Genomic DNA, 20,571 nt, shown 5'->3' on the forward strand with positions numbered 1-20,571 from the left:
GAGGCAGATGTGGGACAAAAAGAAGACAGACCTCCCCGTTTTCTCAGCAGTGAGCCATTAGATTGACTGGGCCGCTAAAAAAATGATAGGCTCCATCCATGTGATAAAGAATAGGCTTAGCTGTTGCCTGTATTAATGACCTGAGCTTCACAATTCATACTTGGAGCCTGAGCTAGTAAGTGTGGTAGATCAGTAGTGAAGATAGAAAAACGGTGTTTGGCTGTGTTCTCATCCAGATTGGATATACTTATGTTTTTTTCCCAAGGCCATCAGTTTCTTGTAAGAGAATAATAAAGTGGTTAAGATGGAAGAGGAGTCAGAACTCTTGTGCTTGTTTTTGCCACCCATTATGTGACCTTGAACACATAATTGTGAAATTCCACGAATACTTTAGGCTGTTGTAGGTAGTCGCTGTTCTTGTGGTTCCATCAACAATCCAGACCTTATGTTAACAACCGCACACTTTTCTGTCTTGTTTTGACTTAAAACCTTTTCTTCCCTGCCCCCCCCTCCCCAATCTTTGCAGTGATTTTCATTAATGGGACCAGATTGTTAGACCACAAAAAAACCCCAAACGCCCACCAAGCCCAACAAAACCCCAAACAAACAGTGAATAGCTTTGTCACTTCAGTTTCTGAGGCCTGGAGGGAAGCAGAGAGTGTTGTCTGGATCAGTGTAAGCCATCAAGAAACTGCAGTGTTAAAGTCTGCCTGCTCCAACCTGCTTTTGTGGTGGGCACATCTGTGTAGCTGTAGGGAGCTGAATTGGAGGAACTTAGACAAGTTTCAAAGTAACATCTTTTTTGCCAGCTTGACCTTGGCTAAATTCTGTGACACTCATCCTGAGAGTGCGCAAATGCACAAGAAAGCATTGTGCAGGATGGGAACAAGTGTCTAGATGGAAAAAGTGGTATTTTAGGCAGAGGTAGTGAAAGATTACAGTATCTTAGTGTTGAGGGAACTAAAGCATGAAGGGACCGGGCAGTTTCAGTCCTTTAAACCTCAGAAGACTTGGTAGATTTATAGAGTTCTGAGATCATCTGATGAAAAAGCAAAGTATTAACAAGGTTGTTGATCAAAATACTTTATTCTGTGGTGGTCTGACTTGTTTATGGCCAGCAGTAGATCTGGAGAGGTTCCCAGAAAGTCATTGAATGTCACTAAATACATTAAACAACTGATAATAGTTCTTCAGAATGATAACTGAGTGCTTTTCTTAAGTAGTAAGACGACCCCTGACTTTTGAGAGAAACTGAGCATGGATGGCCTCACAGCACTCCGTAGCAGCTCTTGTCAAGATGCTGCTGTTGAATTCCGGGAAGCTGGTTTTGTGGCTATGCAGGCATGAGGGATGAAACCTGATGGCAGGCTCTGCTCTTCTGATCTCTTGTAAAGAGATCATGATCGTCTTTTCTATATATCGTGGGGATAGCTGTATGCTTATAACCTGTGACATCTTTACCTCCAGCAGTGTTGTTAAAATATAAGCTACTACTCAGGAGTTCTTCTAAGGGACAATTAGTGGATCTCTTCTCTTGTTTTGTAGTCATTTATTTTCAGGGTAGAAGGAAGCACTAACTTCTTTTGTGTAGGTCAGCATAGGGTTGCTATATAGGAATTGCTTTTACTGAGTTGAAACTTAGATTGGCAATTAAATAAAATGATAACAAGGCTTACCATGTAATTTCACTGCCTCATTGACTTTCTTGGGATTTGCAAAGGACTAGGACCATTGCGGTAATCAACATAACTTCTGTGTCACCACCCCCCCCCTCCCCCGAGAAAGTCGTTAAACCTGCTCCCCTACTCTGCTAAGCAGTGGTCCAGGCATGTCATCATTCAGGCTGTGTGCACTAAATTCAGAGCGGCTGGAAAAGTTAAATACCCTTTTTAATGGTATCAGTTGTGCTTGTCAGAGCTAACTTAAATCAGTGCTCAGCTGAAAAAGTTTTTTTTTTTTCAGCAGGCTGTCTTATTAAGATGCCTGGTGTAGTGTCTGAGATCTTCAGGACTGTGTTGCTGATACTGTCAACTGAGGAGATAGCATTGAAAATTATACTCATCTGTATATTTTGCTTATCTATCTTTATGAAGGCAAATCCTGCACTATCAGCTTGCAAACACAGCTGGCCTTTTTTAATTTATGTGACTCATGAGGTTGTCAAAGCACTTATGTTTTTTAGCACTTGTATTTTGATTTTTTTTTTTTTAAACTAGGCTTTTTGGAATGGTTCTTCTGGTTGCAGAGCATCTCATCTGTGGGGGTTCCTTCCTTGTGATGAGGATTTCTTGATACCTTTCTATAAAGAGCAAATAGTTAAAACTAGTGTTTAATGAGAAGTGATAACTCTTTCCCATTTCGCCTAAAAGAAAAAGGAAATGAAAGAACTCTGGATTGTTTGCAGCTACTGTGTTCAGTGTAAAGTGTAATGGTTCCTTTCTCTGTGCAGAGTTGCTTTTGCAATTTGAAGTGCACTGATACCTCATTGTGAACCACTTCTTACTTGGCTTGTAAAAGTGCCAGGCTGTATATAGCTCTGCACATATTTTAGGCTGGTGATTTTATTTAAGCAGTCCTGTCTGCCTTTGGCTGCTGGTTGCTGCTCTGTCTCCAGCACAGCTGCTTGTACAGTCACATTGTGAACCTTATTGAGGAACTGATCTGGTGAAACTAACCCAGTGAAAGAGAGAGGTGGTTCGTTTTCATCCAGCTCAGCTCCCTGGTGTGATACACTGAGCAGCTGCACAAGTGCTTATTGATGGTGGTGCAGATGAGGAGGGTGATGCAGCAGCTCGAATAAGTGGTGTGGGTTAGCAGCAGGGCCTTTTGGCTGATGCCAGTGATAGCTGAACTACAACACAGTAGGGTTTTTGTTTTGTGTGTTCTAACATCTTGAGCAAAAATTATATGAAACACATAAGAGGTACCACTTAACAGATTTGAGAATTCCCTCAAAATAATACGTACTGTTTTTCACAGAACAGCTGCAAGTTGATGAAGAATTTTAGAGCCTATTTGAATTGTCATCTGGCTATGTCTTTGTAGCTGATGGTCTCCTGGCTAAAGCTGATTATCTTTGCTCAGGAGAGGGTAATTATCTCTGCTGCCTCTTGTAGAGTTCTGAGGAAATCTGAATAATGCAATATATCTTCAGTCACAATGTAGTGAGCAAAATGGAAGGTTTATTTTCAGGATCCAAGCCCCTCTGTCATCATGACCTCATACTGAAGAATGTGAACACAAAAATTGTCCATGTAATTGGAAACTTGCTCCCTATCAGCTAGGCTAAATGGACAAATAATCAGACAGAAGGGAGGGGGAGAGTGATGACCAAGTTGGAGATTTAAGTAGACATTCATTAGCTGTTGCATGTTGAGTTCTGAACTGTGGTGTGGCCTCACAGCTCCAGCTTTGTTGTTCCTCCTCCAACTGGTTTGGGACAATTGAGACTTTAGATTATAGGATAAATTCCAAATTTTGAAGGGTGCAAAGAAGTCACAAACCATGGAGATAAGGACTCTGCTCTTGTCCAGAGCTGCAGCTGTAGGTTGCGACACTACAGCTTTTTCCAAACCTTGCTGCCCATAGTAAAAGATGAAAAACTTGTGTGGCTTTGCTTGAGGGCTACTTCATTGTAACGTACTACTTAAACCAGGCATGCAAGTAATTGGTGATCCTAAAAAGACCTGTAGAATGTTGCCTTCTTTGTTAGATGCTATGTGAGCTATTCTTCTTAGGTTATAAGGCATTTAAAAAGAAAGAAATAAAAAATGAAGGGGGGAATGAGCATGATAAATAATTTATTTGTATGCTACTGAAGTTAATTAAAGGAGAGAGATGGCAGATAAAATGTTTGAATCATTTTTATAGGGAGTGCATTGTATGTTCAAAGACCTTTCTTAATGAGTGTCTTAAGTTGCTCATAAAAATGGCCAGCAAAACTGAAGAGCTTTGTTAGATTTGAAATAATATACAAGGTATATATAGTTTTAGTTTTGGGTTTAAGTGTGGCTTAAATTTTTCTGTTGACATTCCTGATAGCAATTTCTAATAAAGTAAGGCCATGTAGTTCTGCAGTTACGCAGCTTAGAAAGTTTTTTGTGTTTTTTTAAATTGTTTTGTATTGCATATATATACTAGACATATCTGGACATCCCATTCCAGGCTCTGTTTTTAGTCTAATTCATAAGTAGACTTTGCAGGAATGAATCTACTGGTGGTTTTGAGTCTGTCATGTGAACACAGAAATGCAATGTTCTATAGCTTTCCAGGAAGGAAAAGTAATACATCACTTAAATGATATTAAGTAATGTAGAGTGTCATACTGTGATTCCAAAACAGGTGATGGCCTTTCAAGTCCTGTTAAAAACTTTTAGGACAAGCTGCAAACAGAAAAGTTGTTTCTTGGTTTTAAATGTATTTTAACTCTCTTGTTAGTCAATGCAAAAGTGTTTCTTAAGGTGGACCCAGACTTAAAAATTAACAAGCTTTTGGGAGAAAGTAGTATGCTGTAAAATGAACTCTGTGGTAAAAGAATGCATGAAACTAGTTGTTTGAGGCCTGTAGGTTGTTTGCGGTGATCCAAAAAGGATGGGGAGGCATTTGTTAACATACTTATGGTGGATCGGTGAGACACTGGTAGGTTGAGGGATTGACTGGGGGAACGTGATACTGAAGGATTTGGTGAGAACTTTATATATTTGAAGTGGCAGTATGCTGAGTGCCAAGTTCACAGTAGTCTGTTTCAAGCACGCATGAGTTTTCAAAGCTAAAATAAGAACCACAGCTAAGCGATGACTTAAGAGTGACTGGAAAGTCCTATGAAATTACTTTGTTAACTAGTTAAATTTAACAGTAAGTTAATGTTAGATATTCATCAAAGATGGAGGGTGTAGTATGCTTTGAAGTTGAGGATTGTAGCCACAGCTATTAAAGCTGTTTGGCACTTGGAGAGAGGTGAGGAGAGAGATAAATTGATTCAATGTGATGATTTTCATTCAAGATACAGTATTGTAGCAAACTAACATAATATTGGAGTTGGATGAAATCACTTAAACTGAAGATTTTAGTGACATATTATAGCATGTTCAATCCAAGAGGAAAGGACTGAGTTATCCAAGCAGATGGTAGCTGACAGACATTAAAAATTCGACTGTGCCCTGAATTTTCCCTGAAAATCTGGATATGTCTTTCTGACGTATTTTATTTAAGGTTGTTAGAGCAGTTTCCAGGTTTACTGTGAATTCAGGAAGCTTTCTTCAGCCAGTTACTTATGGCTCTGGATTAAGTGGTGGTTTATGTTGGAGTTCTTTGTTCGCTAGTGCTTGTTGAAAATAGCTTTGGCTAGAAAATGTTTCCAGTGTGGTGATGCAGAACACCTGGGTGATACTGCAGCTGTTTGATGCTGTGTCACATATTTGCTTGAAACAGCTTTGAATAGTTCAGTGTACTTTATAGACATGTGGAATAAAAATTACATATAGGACACAAGAATAGCTTGTCTTGTGTATCAGTGTTGCTTAATCTGAGCTCATAGGTGCTAGTTGTGGCTTGTGCATTCAGTTTCCTATGGCTTTGCTGAGCGCTTATTGTTTAGATTGGCTTTCTGCAAAGAAAATTTTTTTCCCTAATAAGTGTTTATTGGGATTTTTTTGACAAAGGTACTTTAGAAATCATTAAAATGCTTTGACTAAAAAACAAATAAAAAATTGTTTTGAATTGGTTTCAGTCTAAGAAAGTTCTTTAACTATTTAGGGCTTTTTTCTTATTTTTAGCGCCGACTTCGTCATCTTCGGAATATTGCTGCACGTAACATTATCAATAAGAATGGCTACCGCCTCTTGGATACGTACTTCACTCTTCACTTGTGTGATAATGCCAAGATATACAAAGGTAAACCAGGCTTGCTATCAACTTTTTTACTAGTTAATCTTTGAATTCTTATGATATGAATTCTCTGGCCTTTTTTTGCCTTGACAACCTGCTGCCGTTATTTGTATCACATGTACTAACACTGACGAAGAGCTCTTTAGTTTCATGAACTTCATAAGAGCTTTAAGTGTTAGCAGCCAAGGAAGTAAAACAGATGACAGATTTGGTAGAGTCTCTTAAGTCAGCCTCTTTTTGTCATTGGTATCCTCTCCCCCCACTGATAACTTAAGAAACTTGTGAACTTCCAAGAGCACAGAAAAGTTAAAGCTTTTGGAGCCTTAGTTGCTTTTTGTGGGGGAGAGTGTTCCACTCTTTGTGTACCAGTTATTTTATGGAGCATAAACCAGCACTTACTATTACCAAAGTTTTCCAAAAATAGAATTGTCAGCCAATGACATGAAGCATCCAGGCATCTGTTCGGCTGTTGAGTGTTAGATCTCATTTCTCTTTACATGGCAGTGGAAAGCAAAATGTTATAGCTCTTCGTTATAGAGACATGTTATTAAAAATACATTTTTATACTCCTTTTGATATGATTGACAGTTGGAGCTTTGCAGGCAAATTTTGTTTTTGTCATAATTTTTATTTTTAGCTAGTTGAACCTTGCTTTTTTCCAAGGTCGCTGTTTTAGAAGGACAAGAATACATAACTTGAGCTTGCTCCCTGGACTTTCTTGTGGTGGTTTGTTGAACCTGTAACCGATCACCGTTTATAGAGTAGTTCATGTAAGAGACTGTTCTGCATTCCATAGAAGCTTTATTCTTGGCCTCTAGTGAACTGAAGGATATTTGTATAAAAACTGTATTCCAGCCTCCAGAGCTGTCTCCTTAAAGACTTGAAGCTCTTATGGTGGCTGGGAGAGCTAAGCTCCATGTGTCAGCAGTTGCTTGGTTCCATTTAAATACAGGGTACTTGGCACCTCTGAGGTAACTTGGCTGTTCACTCTCTAAGCATCTGGAACAGGTCACCCATGCTCTTCAGGAAACCAGTGCAATTAGTTCATCTGTGCTGCACTCCTCCAGGAAGACGTTGTGTGACAAACTGGTCACTTTGTAAATGTCATACAAATATTGTAGAGTACTGGGGCATGTTCTTTCCCTAGAAACCAAAGCCTTAGTACATCTTGAGGGTTATCTTGGGTGTAAAGATGAAATGCTAAATTTAAATAATGACTTCTAATAATTAAGTGTGAATGAGTACTTTTAATCAAAAGCATGACTGCATTTTGAAGTCTTTCTCATGAATCTGTTGCTGATAAACTAGACCCACTAGCATTTGTCTTTCATGAGTATTACTTCAGCTTTTCCCATTTCAAATATTCAGATTTGTATTGGTATTTAAGTTAATCTAAAGGTGTTTTTTTACTCATTTTTTCTTTAGAATTTTATAAGAGTGAGGTGATCAAGAATTCTCTGGTAAGTAACTTTAATATGGAAAAACTTTCTTTTAAAAATTGTGTATTTATTGCAGTATTTTAATTTCTCTGCTTAATACTGTAACTCTTAAATGTGTATTTCCACTCTTCAGTTGTGCTAGGAGCCTCATGATATTGTTCTCCTTTTCATTTTCTTTTCAAAAGGGTTGTAATAGCGAGTTACTGAATAGTAAAAATGCATGTTCATTTTAACAGCTGTGGAGCGGTGGTCTGTTGGTACTTCTGTAGATAGGGCTAAACACTCCAAGGGTAGGGCTTTTTCTTGTGAAAACTATTCAGTGCTCAGGTTAAGCCTTACAATAAATTTCCATTTTAAATATTGAGAACACTAAGTAGGCAAAGTAATGTTAGCTAGATTTTTACTGGTTTAACTTCTTTCAGCATCTGAGAATTGTAGGCATCGTAACTCAGGTTTATTTACAGTTCACGGGGTGTATTTTTTTTGCTGTTCTTGCTGATGCTAGCAACAGAAACAGCTGCTTTTTACTTCAGTGTCTGCAAATTGCTTATTCAAGGAGCACTTGTATATCACTTTGGGTGTTCAGCTTCATTAGAAGCTCATGCTGTGCAGTTTAGCAACCTTGGTGTAGAAGCAGAGGCCCTGCTTGCAACACCCAAATAAGGGGAGAGTCAAACAGTGCTGCAGAATATACCACTGATTTCTTTGAACATCATTTTTTATTGTATAAGTGAGCAGTAAGGAACATGTACCTGCATATGTAGACATGTATAATCTTTGAGGAGCCGATGGCTTTAAGAAACTGAAATTTGAAAACAGAGTTTCTAAATTTTCCAGTTCAGATCAGTAAAGGGACCACAACTGAACAGTTTATTACAGCTGAGAAGGGGTAGGTCTCTTTGTGGGAGCAGGATGTTGCAAATATTGAGCGAGGGAATTTGAAAACATCTTGAACAGACTTTAATGTCTGTGTTAACAAGGTAGAACTGCACCATTTATAGCACACTGGGCTGTAAGTGCTTTGAAAACCTCCTGAATGGAGGAAAAGCTGTCTGCATCCTCATGATTGTTGTCTTGTTCAAGAGACAAGTTCCTTGAGACTTCATGATTTTGAGTTCTTCCTATTCTAAAAAGGAAAAGGAATAACAAAAAGGGAACCTAACCAAAGGGAACATGAGATGGAATGACAAAAATTCAAATAAAAGACATCTTGAGCAAATTCCGTACATCATTTATGGGTATTTTAATGAGCTGGTATTCATGTGCCTGAATAGCTACCAAATTTCCTTTCTCATTAGGAAATTTTGATTAATGCATTCCTTCTGTAATACTGGGTAGCTCTGCCACTCCCGTCTTTTCAGAGGCATCTTATTCTAAATTGCCTAACACCACTTCAGAGATGCTTGGCCTGTTCCAAGCTGCTTAAGCACTGGAAGGAAGAGCTTGTTCTTTCGTGGAATAGTGGGTTGCAGCCTTTTTTTTTGGAGGAGCTACCATTTCTGTGTGCAGTGGAGGAGGGAGATGGATATATATATATAAAGCGCTTTCCCACTTCAGCATTTGGGCACCCTGTGACTTATGGCCTGTGGAAGTCCTAAAGTTGGTATCTGGTCTGTAGCACTAGCAGCGTTGAATTGACTTTGTTGGATTGCAGCTTGGGCCAATTGTAACAGTTTCCATAAATCTTTAATTTAAATGTTGTCAGAGGTGAGTGCAAGTTCTTGGAACGCCTGTTGTTTGCAAATCTGAGTTCAACTGTAATAGATGTTTGTAGTTCAGCTTAAATGTATGCTGATTCTGTAAAGCTTGAGGTGCAAGTTGGGTCTCTTAGAGTGAAGAGGAGCTCTTGGTGACAACATTTGAGGATTGCGATCAGCATCAGTCAAGGAGGAGAAGAATGTGAATAAACATGTCAATAAACTATGCAAGCTTAATTACTAGGGAGTAGATCAATGTGGTAAAATTAATTTTACAATAGAAGCCATACGCTAGTGTTCAGAAGCTAAATTAAAACCTGAAAAGGAATGTTACTTCTCCTTTTAAAGTTCCTGATGGCTAAACTGAATTAGTGAATTCTGAAGTAAATTCTTCAACATCTTGGAAGGAAGCAGAGTCCACTCTGAGTTTCTGAAGTACCTTACAGCATGTAGCTTTTAACCCAGGAATTCTCTAGAAAACAGGATAAGGAAGCAGCAGAGCCTGTTGGCTTCAACTCTGTGTAGACCTTGAAATGGTAGGTGTTCATTATACTTAAGGTTTTTTTAAAACTTTTACATGGACTTTACTGCTTTCTGAACTGTCAATTTTAGGACTACTTTCAGCTTCTTTGAGGAGTTGTTATCCCTCTTTCAATACCTACAGAATCCGACATGGAGGAGTCTGGACTTTGGAATAATGCCTGATCGACTTGATACCTCTGTCTCTTGTTTTGTTGTGAGGATCTGGGGTGGCAAGAAGGAGCACTTTCAGCTTTTGATTGAATGGAAGGTCAATCTAGATGGGTTGAAGTACTTGGGCCAGCAGGTAATGTGGAAACAGTGTTTCTCAACTTGTTATGTAAGGCATTAAAACATCTGGATGAACAAATATATCGAATGCTAAGAAAGGCAATGAATGCATTTGAGGGGCATATTTTAAAGTCTGGTTGCAGAGACTTGTTAGCTTACCTCAGAGCTTTAAATCTTAACTAGCTGACTACTTTAAGCTACTGTTGTTGACTGAGCCTCTCAAGTGCTACTGCTAGCACTCGGTGCTTTAAATTGCAATGCCTCTATTCAAGGAAATAGCGATATGATTAGACATAAAATTAAATGAACATAGATCATAATGATTGTGTATATTACGGTTTTAGTCCATTCTCATGGTAATGACATGCCATTAGAGCGCTTCAGTCCACAGAGTTTATTGTATAAGATCTGTTTTATTCTGCAATTTGTCTCTTGCTGGCAGCCTTTTGAAAGAGGTGAGAAATTAGGTGTTTTCTGTATTGTGGAGCCTACAGTAGAAGTGGCTCAAAAAGAAACCCATATCAAATAAATAATAAACCCACCAAAAAATATGGTGCATTTTTGAATAAAATAGGTTGGCCTAATTGCAATGTGCACTTTTTGATTGATTAATTGATAGAACTGATTTAGAATAGATCAGTTTATTTCTCACTTTAAAATGATTTTTTTTTTTTTTTTTATTGGGATCTTTGAAAGCCTGGAAAGGAAGAAAGCTTTGTAGGGAATGACTCCTCTAGCTTCACATGGTGCATTGATCTTGGCCAACACCCGCTGCACTGGTGGGCTGGTTGAGAGTCAGAAAAGAGAAGGTGTGGAAAAACGTGTGGGTTGAGATAAAGACAGTTTAATAACTGAAAGCAAAACCTTTGCAAAGAGTGACTCCTGTTTTCTACTAAGCATGATGTTATATGGTATGGAATATCCCTTCAGTCAGTTCAGGTCAGCTTTCCCAGCTGTGTCCCCTCCCAAGCTTTTGCATACCCCCAGGTGACTCGATGTGGGGGCAGAGTGAGAAACAGAGGAGGAGGTCTTGACACTGCAAGCACTGTTCAGCAGTAGCTGAAACACTGGTGTGTTACCAATGGTATCATAGTCACTGTTCTAAAACACAGCACCATACGGACTGCTATGAAGAAAATTAACTTCATCGCTGTCATACCCAGTACGTTTCACAGTGTAGCTTTTTTTTTTTTCCATTTGACTGGACAGAAGAAATGGCTCCCTCAAGATTTTCCTCTAGTGCATGATTTTATTTGAAATAATGTTTCAGATTATTTCTGGGCAGAGAATAGATTGAGAGCAGCCCTGAGGAGAAGGACTTGGGGGTGTTCTTTGACAAGAGCCACAACATGACCCATCAGTGTGCGCTCGCAGCCCAGAAAGCCAATTGTACCCTGGGCTGCATCCTCAGCAGCGTGGCCAGCAGGTCCAGGGGGATGATTCTGCCTCTCTGCTCTGCTGACATGCCACCTGCAGTGCTGCATCCAGCTCTGGGGTCGCCAGCACAGGACACATGGTTGGGGGTGGGTTGGAGCAAGTCCAGAGGAGGCCATGGAATTGGTCAGAGGGCTGGAGCCCCTCTGCTGTGGGGACAGGCTGGGAGAGCTGGGGCTGTGCAGCCTGGGGAGGAGAAGGCTGCGGGGAGACCTTAGAGCAGCTGCCAGTGCCTGGAGGGGCCGACAGGAAAGCTGGGGAGGGGCTTTGGGCAAGGGCAGGGAGTGGTGGGACAGGGGGGAATGGCTTGAAGCTGAGAGAGGGGAGATTTAGGTTGGACGTGAGGAAGAAACCCTTCCCCGTGAGGGCGGCGAGGCGCTGGCCCAGGCTGCCCAGAGCAGCTGTGGGTGCCCCATCCCTGGCAGGGCTCAAGGCCAGGCTGGACGGGGCTGGGAGCAGCCTGGGCTGGGGGGAGGGGGCCCTGCCCCTGGCCGGGAGTGGAATGAGGTGATCCTTAAGGTCCCTTCCAACCCAAATCATTCTGTGATGCTATGCTTTTATGAATGCTATTTATGTTAATAGCAGAATATTAACTGCAATACTGAACGCTACTTTTCTGTCTGCTTTGACCACAGAAGCCTAATTTTGAGTATAGTTTTAGGTAAGATCAAGTGAAAGCAAATTACTCAAGACTTACCTCTGATTAATTTCCTAATCTTAGTTATTTTTGTCAGCTGGAAATGTAGCAACAGGAAAGATGCTTGGGCCAGTGCTTTTGATTTCAAGGTAGAATGGCTGAACATACTCAGTGACTTTTATTAATGCTGTGAAGCAAATGCATTTTGTATGATTAAGTTTTCTTAGTTTTCATGTACTTCTAGTATTACAGGTACTGAAAATCTGCTTTTGACTCTCAGACATTTTAGGCTTGTTTGATGTGTTAAGCCGTAACAAGCTGACTGTGAAATGATTTCTTTCCTTCTCTTCTTACAGATACATGCAAGAAACCCAAATGAGATTATTTTTGGTCTCAATGATGGTTATTATGGAGCTTCATTTGAACAGAAGGTGAGGGTATCCCATATTTGTTCTGGCTTGTTAGTACTGATGACAAGCTGAAAATTCAACTTGTAAACTTGATTGTCACACTTGGATGTTCAGAACACTAAAATGCTTTGTTTTGAGAAGAAATACAGTTTTACATGACAGATAAGAACCTGTCTTACCTGATACCTCGCCTCTGATGCATGGACATCTTAGCTGTTTTGGGTAGTCTTAGTGTAGCATTTTAAGCCCAAAAAAAATCTCTGGTTACTGAAAGTAAGCCTTGACTTGCCTTCTTCAAGGCAGACATTTCATTCAAATGTAGAACACTTTGAAATAGTGTGGCTGTTAAGACTAATTTTCACAGCAAATATTAAAGCACATCAAGTTTGGGTTGTCAATCTTAAAACTGGAAGTTGTAGCTCTTAAAAGAAGTAATTTATTTGCTCAGTGTTGCAACTGCTTCACCCTGTGTTTGGTTTTTCTTTCCCCAAAGGCTCTGCTGCAGTATTTACGCTTGTCCAACCAATATCGTGACTGCAGCCAAATTATATGGCAATGCTGATTACTACATCAATGATGAAAAGTAAACTTATCTATTGTAAATAGCACAGCTGACAGGTTTTTGTTGTTTTTGTTTGTTGATTGTTTTTTTTTTAAATCCCAAATTGCTGGTGGCAGTACTGCGGTATAGATAAGTCATATAAGGAGTCCGTGGCTAGAAAAAACATGACTCCTTGACACACAGCTGCAGTTTCAGCAAGCCCAGTCTTGTGGGGATTTGAATGGAAGCAGTGGCTTTTAGTCAACAACATGGGTGACCATTCATATGTTGGGAGAGTGGAGCAAGGGACAAGGTGGCCGTGTATGCAGAACTCGTTGGCTTTGTGCAAGCCTCCAAACTGTGCTTGGTGTTTTGATGGTTATCCTTCAAATTATGGATAGTTAGGTACACAGCTCACACTGCTTCCTGGTGCTATTAACTCAGAGTTCCTGGAGCAGATGGAATTCTATGTTTTAATTTTTTTAGTATTAATAACCTAGACCTGAGTTTAATGATGGTAATGCTATCCTCTTTCCTGGTTGTCAGATTTTGCTCCTTAGCTGAGAAGGTTTAAAAGTACATCTTGGTTTTGGTGCTTGTACATGCTCTGTAGCTAAGTTGCAAATACAGTCACAGCCTACGTAGAGCACAAATAATCTCCTTTTTCCTTGCCTATAATTTATTCAGTTCTTTCTGGCTTCAAGAGTTAGAAATGTATGTTGTCACCATTCTCTGTAGTTTCTGATCGCTTTCTTTGTTAGTTCTTTGAGCTAAATCTCTTCTTTTATAGCACATACGTCCTGCTTTTAAGTGCCTTGTCTGCCGCTCAAGCCAAGCTAGTTGGCACAAGCACACTGTTCCTGTGACCTTCAGAAGCTGCATGCACCTGAAGGGGTATTTCTGCTTTTGGTCTTCCCTTATAATTTTCATGTCAGTGCTGGATATGCTAAACATTATACAGCCCCACTTTGGTTATACTCTATATTAGTGGTGTTCCCCCGGGATCAGTGCTGGGGCCAGTCCTGTTTAATATTGTACCAATGACCTGGACGAGGGGCTGGAGCGCACCCGCAGTGGGTTTGCAGAGGACACGAGCTGGGGGCAGTGTGACCTGCTGGGGGGCAGGGGGCTCTGCAGGGGGTCTGGGCAGGCCGGGCCGAGGGGCCGAGGCCAGTTGTATGAGGCCCAACAGGGCTGAGTGCCGGGCCCTGCCCGTGGGTCACACCAGCCCCCCACAGCGCTGCGGGCTGGGGGCAGGGGGCTGGGAACTGCCCGGCGGGGAAGGGCCTGGGGGGGCTGGTCGGCAGCCGGCTGGGCATGAGCCCCCAGTGTGCCCAGGTGGCCACGGCGGCCAGCAGCGCCCTGGCCGGTGTCAGCAGCAGCGTGGCCAGCAGGGCCAGGCAGTGCCCGTCCCCCTGTGCCGGGCCCTGGTGCGGCCGCCCCTCGAGCCCTGGGCTCAGCGTTGGGCCCCTCACCCCCAGACAGACCCGGAGGGGCTGGAGCGTGTCCAGAGCCGGGCAGGGGCTGGGGAAGGGGCTGCGGCACAGCTCTGGGGGGGTGGGGGGCGGGGGGAGCTGGATCAGCCTGGGGAAAAGGGGGCTCAGGGGGGACATTATTGCTCCCTACAGCTGCCTGGCAGGGGGTTGTAGTGAGGTGGGGTCAGTCTCTTCTCCCAAGGAACCAGTGACAGGATGAGAGGGAACAGGCTCAAGTTGCACCAGGAGAGGTTTAGGTTGGATATTGGGAAAAATTTCTTCCATGAAAGGGCTGTCAAACACTGGAACAGGCTGCCAGGGATGTTGTGGAGTCCCCATCCCTGGAGGTATTTAAAAGACGTGTGGATGTGGTGCTTGGGGACATGGTTGGGATGTGGTTTAGTGGTGGACTTGGCAGTGCTGGGTTAACTGTTGGACTTAATGATCTTAAAGGTCTTTTCTGACCTAAACAATGCTGTGATTACTCATGAAGCACCACCTGAAACCTGTAGTAAGGTGCTTTTTACAAGGGCCTGTAGTGATAGGACAAGGGAGAAAGACTTTAAACTGAAAGAGGGGGGATTTAGACTAGATACACGTAAGAAACCTCTTCACCCTGAGGGTGGCGAGGCTGCCCAGAGCAGCTGTGGGTGCCCCATCCCTGGCAGGGCTCAAGGCCAGGGGGCTGGGAGCAGCCTGGGCTGGGGGGAGGGGGCCCTGCCCATGGCAGGGAGTGGGACTGGGTGGTCTTGAAGGTCCCTTCCAACCCAAACCATGCTGTGATTTCTGGTGTCAGGTTTCTGATCTCCTGTGGTGCTTTTTTTCTTCTGGTGAGATTTTGGTGGATCTGTTAATACTTAAAGATATCTTAATTATTAGTCTCAATTTTTGAGGTAGTACATGGATGGAATAACAGTTTTAGTTTCTTTGCACAGTCACACATGAAACTTCATTATGAAAATAGAATCTTAAAAGTATCATTTTGCAAATTAATGAAAACCTCATGCACAAAGGCACTTCAGTCAGTGTTGGAAGTGTCCTATTTTTGCACATCTCAGTATGGACAAAATTAAGGTCTAGTACACTTTTTTTCCCTCCCCATTGCTCAAACCCCCCAGTTCTTTGGACTATGATTTAATTGCCAAAGTTGATTTATGGAGTTTTGCAATAAACTGAATTTTATTAGTTTATTAAATGTCATTGACATTAATTAAGACCACTTATGAGCCAAAGTAAGAAAATTGTTGGAAGTTGACTAAACTGTTCTGGCAATATTTCAGGAACTCCAGAGTTTCAAAACACACTGCCGATGTGCTTCTGAGCATTGCTTGGTCTGTCTGGATCTAAACACAAATTCCCATTTTCTGTCTGTGAACTTTACCTGTGGTAAGAGAGGTGGGAGCCTAAAAGCTATTGCAGCAGAATAAAATGAAGTAGAGCAGGAATGTTAGGGACTGTTACAACTCAACTGTTGTTTTTATTGGTGACCATTGTACGTTTATTGATTAAATGCATATGTCCCTGGTAAAGAAAACCAGCAAGAGCAACATTCAAATAGGAATATTCTAATTGCTAAACTGTGTAATTTAAAATTGAAGCACTGGAAGCTTAGAACTTCACTAGGTAGCTGTTTTAGAACCTTCCAGCCTACTTGTATACAAGATAACCTTCAAAATGCAGGTTTGTCCTCAGAACGCTTGCTTTGTTAGAAGCTGCGGTCATATAAAGGACCAAAGTAGAAAACTAGCAGCAGTACTAGTGGAGAAATTCTAGGTGAACCAGACAATTGCAGTGTAGCAATTATTATCTTAACAAAATAAAAGAACCATATCCAAGGCCTCTTTATTGTTGTTAATATCACAGGCTCTTCGCTTTCTTTCTACTGATGTCAAAAAGCCTTTAAATTTTGTATTGTTGACAATATATAGGTATTAGGAATTTTGCTTTTCTACCATCTCTTCTGTTCAGCAGCAACTTGGGTGTTGCTGATATGCAATGAAAAACCGAACATCTTCTTTGGGTAACGTTCTCGCTCATGTTGCAGTTTTCTTCCTGCAATGGGTACTTAGCTCATGGAAGAAAAATGCTGGGCAATAAGGTTTCAGAAGCCTTTGTGTCTGCCTTCTGAGCCCTGAAGGCTATTACTGCTTTACTGTAGGTGTCTGACAGTGCTAGTGTAACTCCTCTTCTAGTGTTAACAGCTTTTCTTCTCAATGTAAATACAAATGTGTGCTGCCAACGTAGCTGCTTTGTTCTTAACTACATTTGACTTTCACATAATTGTACCTCCAGTTTCTGTTTCTCTTCAAGTTTTTTTTTTTTTATTTTGTAGTAAATTACTGCAGTAATTTTGCCAGAAGATTTCAGCAGGGTTCTGCCTTCATCACAGACTTGTTCAATTTATTTTCCTGTTTCCCTTCTGGTGTGAGACCACTGAAGCGCTTGTTCCTCTCTTGATTTCCTCCTTTCTAGTAATCATAGTGAAACTCTACTTGGATTTGCTTGAGCTGTTCCAATGTTTGAGTAAGATAGATGTGAGCTTCAGATATATTTTTATTTTTTTTTAAGCTTTCAACCTGGACTTAAAGTATTCCCAATCCTTTTGGCAGTTTTCTGAATCTGGTTTTATCTGAGACTGCATGCTTGTGTGTAAAACTACTTTTTACCCAGGTTTAACAGGATTGATTCTGGGTGCTATACTGGCTTTCCTAAAATCAGGTTGCTCCTTCTCGGGTTTCTTCAATGCCTTCCTGCCTTCCAAATTTTCTTTTAACTATTTTACACTTGCTGCTACTAACTGATAACTTGCCCTTACTCTTGCAGTGATATCCTCTCAGAAAGTGTATTTAGCGAAGTAACTATAGCTTTTTTAGTTAATGACTAGCTTTCTATAGTGTCCTTGAAGTAAAACCAGAACTAGTCTATATGGCTCTTCATAACTCAAAACAGTTTTTTTTCTGTGGTCACTGGTATAGGGGAATAGAAGAGTAAGTTATTTTCTTCAGTTGTAGCTATTTGCAACTGTCAAGCAGGAAAGACCTTTATCTTTGGAAAGCTGTATCTCTCTTTCGCTGTAGTGTGTGTTCTCTATGCAGGTAGAGTCTCTCCCCACATATGCTTTTTTAGCCACTTAGCACAAGCAAAGCCTTTTTGTGTGTTTACAAATATGTGTGCTTGTATGTAATAAAAGCTGTGGTAGAGAAGTAGACAAATTCCCCTTTCAAAGGGCAAGCTTCTTTAATAGTCTGAAACCCTTCCATTGTGTGTTCTGCAAGTCTCCTCAGTTTGTATGGATCATTTGGTATCTGACTCTAGGAATTTCCTTTCAACACACTAGTACAGGAGGAAAAAAAGAAAAGGCTGAAATATATTGCTGCTCTAAATTCTTTCCCTCCTAAAACTAGTTTTTCTAGGCTGTTACACTTGTTCTCTGAAAAATTTTGCATGTTGCTTTCTGAAGTCAGTGTTTCTTGAAACAACATCAACTTCATAGTGTAAAATGGTGATGCTAGTTGTGCATTTTTAGTTTTCCACCATCCTGGTTCATTGAGGCATTGATGTCTTTATTTTGGTATTTTTTTCAGGGGATATATGTATGGATTACAGCATGTAGGATCCAACATTTTAAGAAAGGAAATTAGTTGAGACTTGCTGACTTGATGCCTCTGTTCAATATGATGCATAATGTAATGTATAGATCTCGTGATTATTTAGGTGGAATCTTATTTTTGGTGGAAAGGGATGTCTGCTGCATGGTGTATGGCTAACAATTCTGTCAGATGTTGACATTTAACTGCGTTTCAGCATCATCTGTGTGGAAACGGCCTGTTAAGGCAGGAATTGTGGTACTTGGTACATCTGTATTACTGCTAGAAAATTATTTGATTATGTGTGCACGCTAGGGCTACTTCATACACTAAAACAATTACCTTTTTCCCTATATTCCATAAACTTTCCCACAATGCTGCCAGGTGGCCCTACTTAAAATTTGCTTTATCATGTGAAGAAATAGTTCTGAGTTTGTGATGTTTCTAGGAACTTGTGTGACCATGCCTGAATATGGAATAGCTTGGTATCTGACCTTTGCAGTGTGAAAAATTGCAGTTTGTCTGTTACTGTACATTCCACACAAAGAGGCACCAAAGCACTTTGCTCCCTTAAGAATAACCTTTTTTTTTGGGGGGGGGGGGGGAGGGAACTTTCAGAAACTTGTTCACGTCATTCAAAACTAAGAATGCCTTGATCTTTTAAAAGTGTTACAGCATGAATAAAGAATAGAGCTTTATCTCATTGTCTTGTACATCTCTGGCATGTTACCGAATAGGCTGTCAGATCTGAAGTTGAAGAATGACAGTACTTCAGATTGCATCCTTCAGTATTTCTGTGCATAAAATCTGTGTAGTACAGGAAAACACACTCTGTGTCTAGAGCACAGATAAAGTGATAGGTCATTAACATCTTTACAGCTAATAATGGCTGTTGTAGGCTAGGCTTGAACTTGGTGTTATTACCACCTTAAATTGTTTCTACCTACTGTACATAAAACTGTATGAAGACAGATTTCAAATGCATTAAATGCGAGAACGTTTGTTGTGCTACCAAAAGTGCATGCTTTCAATCAAGATGGAAAAGTTTTTGATTCTTAAATAAATATTCTTTCTTTGCCTTAAGGATCACTCAGGTACCCTGAAGAATAGTCTTCTCCAGGTGGATCAGAACTGTGTTCGTAACTCTTACGATGTCTTCTCTTTGCTTAGGTAAGGTTTTTGAGAATATTCTGTGTAGCTATTGTAACTTCTTTAGAGTGTGTGTATGTAAGAAGCCTTTCCAAATATAAAAATAACCTTCTGCACTGAAGTGTGCAAAGGAGGTATCTAGGTAGTGCTGATTTAGCACTGGTAGCAAGGACATGATTCCTTGGTGGTTTCTGGGCTTCTACCATGTGGATGCTTTAAGTGCCGTGAACTAGAGCTTGCTGTGGAGCTGGCGCATGGACTTGCCTTGTGAATGTTGAAATCGTGGAGCTTCTTTTTTGGAGAGCTTCTGTGGAAAGCCCCCCCTCTGTTCTTCTCAACAAAATTAAAATTTACTTAAATGAGAACAATGAGGAAAAAAGCAACTTGCCAAAACTTAATCTGGTAGAATGAGGCTGTAGTTGAAGCAAAAGAGCTACACACATAAGTGTGTGTGTGTGATTTTTCAATGTTGAACCACTGAATTGAAGTTACCTTTTGGATAGTTGTTCCTTGTAATCCAGAAAAAGAGGCGTTGCATAGTCAGGACCTGGTTACTCCAACACGTGTATGGTGTAAGAAAGGTCTAGTAACTGCACTTTTGGGTGGTTACTTAGGTGTTTCTGGTGGTGAAAACCAATAAATACTAGTATGAAGGTAAACAAGAAGGCCTTTTTTCAGATCTGCTTTAATTATAATAGTTCAAGAATGGTAGCTGTGGGGAAATAAAACAGGTTTTAAATGCTGTCAGTAGGCTGGCTTTGAGGAATTTGTATTCAAAAGGCATTTAACAACACAGGTTGATAACTTCGGTTCCTCAGTAATAGCAATAGATGTACTACAGAGGAAACCCTTGAACAGGAAATGTTTAATACGCTTTCAAAAGTCTTTGGAAAAATGTGTTTGCTTTTTTTAATCAGTTGTGAAGTTGAATCCCTTTGGTAGTGTTAACAGTAGGTGTCAGTGTTGCCTGTATGAAGCATTGGCTCTCTCTAGTGAGGAAAGCCGTAGGAAAAGTTAGCTCTAGGTTGCTTATTCAGAAGTCTTTATTTTATAAGCTCTCTTAAAATTTAAATGTGCTGTTTCTTGATTTTGTAAAGCATATTTAAAGGCTGCTTTTGAAATGCCTGTCTTCTGTACTTTTAGTGGAAAACCACCAGAGGGTGCGTTACGAAGTTTTGGCACAGTCCATTAGAAGGCAACTCCTACACTACCTCATATTAAGTCTTTGTTAAATTGAGAGAAGAAAATGTGTGTTGGTCACCCTGATTGTTTTATTCAGGTGGTTTTGGGTGTTTTTCCACATTTCCTTTGCACTACTTTGTATTATGAAGCATGCTGTGGAAAAAACACTATTATACTTGTATAATATATGTACAAGTCATGAACTTGACCGACTGGACCCCTGTCTAACCTTCTCTAATTTGAGCTGTGGTCCTTCTTCTGAAAGTGTCTGACTGTGTATGATAAAGCTGACAAGAAATGAAGATGTCACTTTTCATAAAGCTC

At 40.6% G+C, this 20,571-nt stretch overlaps 1 protein-coding gene across 4 annotated transcripts in view; it reads left to right on the top strand.

Moving 5' to 3' along the window:
* UVRAG (UV radiation resistance associated) overlaps positions 1–20,571 on the top strand; it is a 100,495-nt gene that overhangs the window by 10,784 nt on the left and 69,140 nt on the right. For all 4 annotated transcript variants that reach the window (XR_008820132.1, XM_056328038.1, XM_056328040.1 and 1 more), the window contains 5 exons: positions 5,775–5,892; positions 7,312–7,346; positions 9,687–9,848; positions 12,260–12,334; positions 19,001–19,086. Coding sequence is in view for 3 of the 4 variants with exons in the window: in XM_056328038.1 (XP_056184013.1) it covers positions 5,775–5,892; positions 7,312–7,346; positions 9,687–9,848; positions 12,260–12,334; positions 19,001–19,086 (476 nt within the window). In the remaining variant the exon portion in view is untranslated. The remainder of the gene's footprint in view (positions 1–5,774; positions 5,893–7,311; positions 7,347–9,686; positions 9,849–12,259; positions 12,335–19,000; positions 19,087–20,571) is intronic.

Source organism: Falco biarmicus, chromosome 2, assembly GCF_023638135.1.
Source record: "Falco biarmicus isolate bFalBia1 chromosome 2, bFalBia1.pri, whole genome shotgun sequence".
Classification (NCBI taxonomy): Eukaryota; Metazoa; Chordata; class Aves; order Falconiformes; family Falconidae; genus Falco; species Falco biarmicus.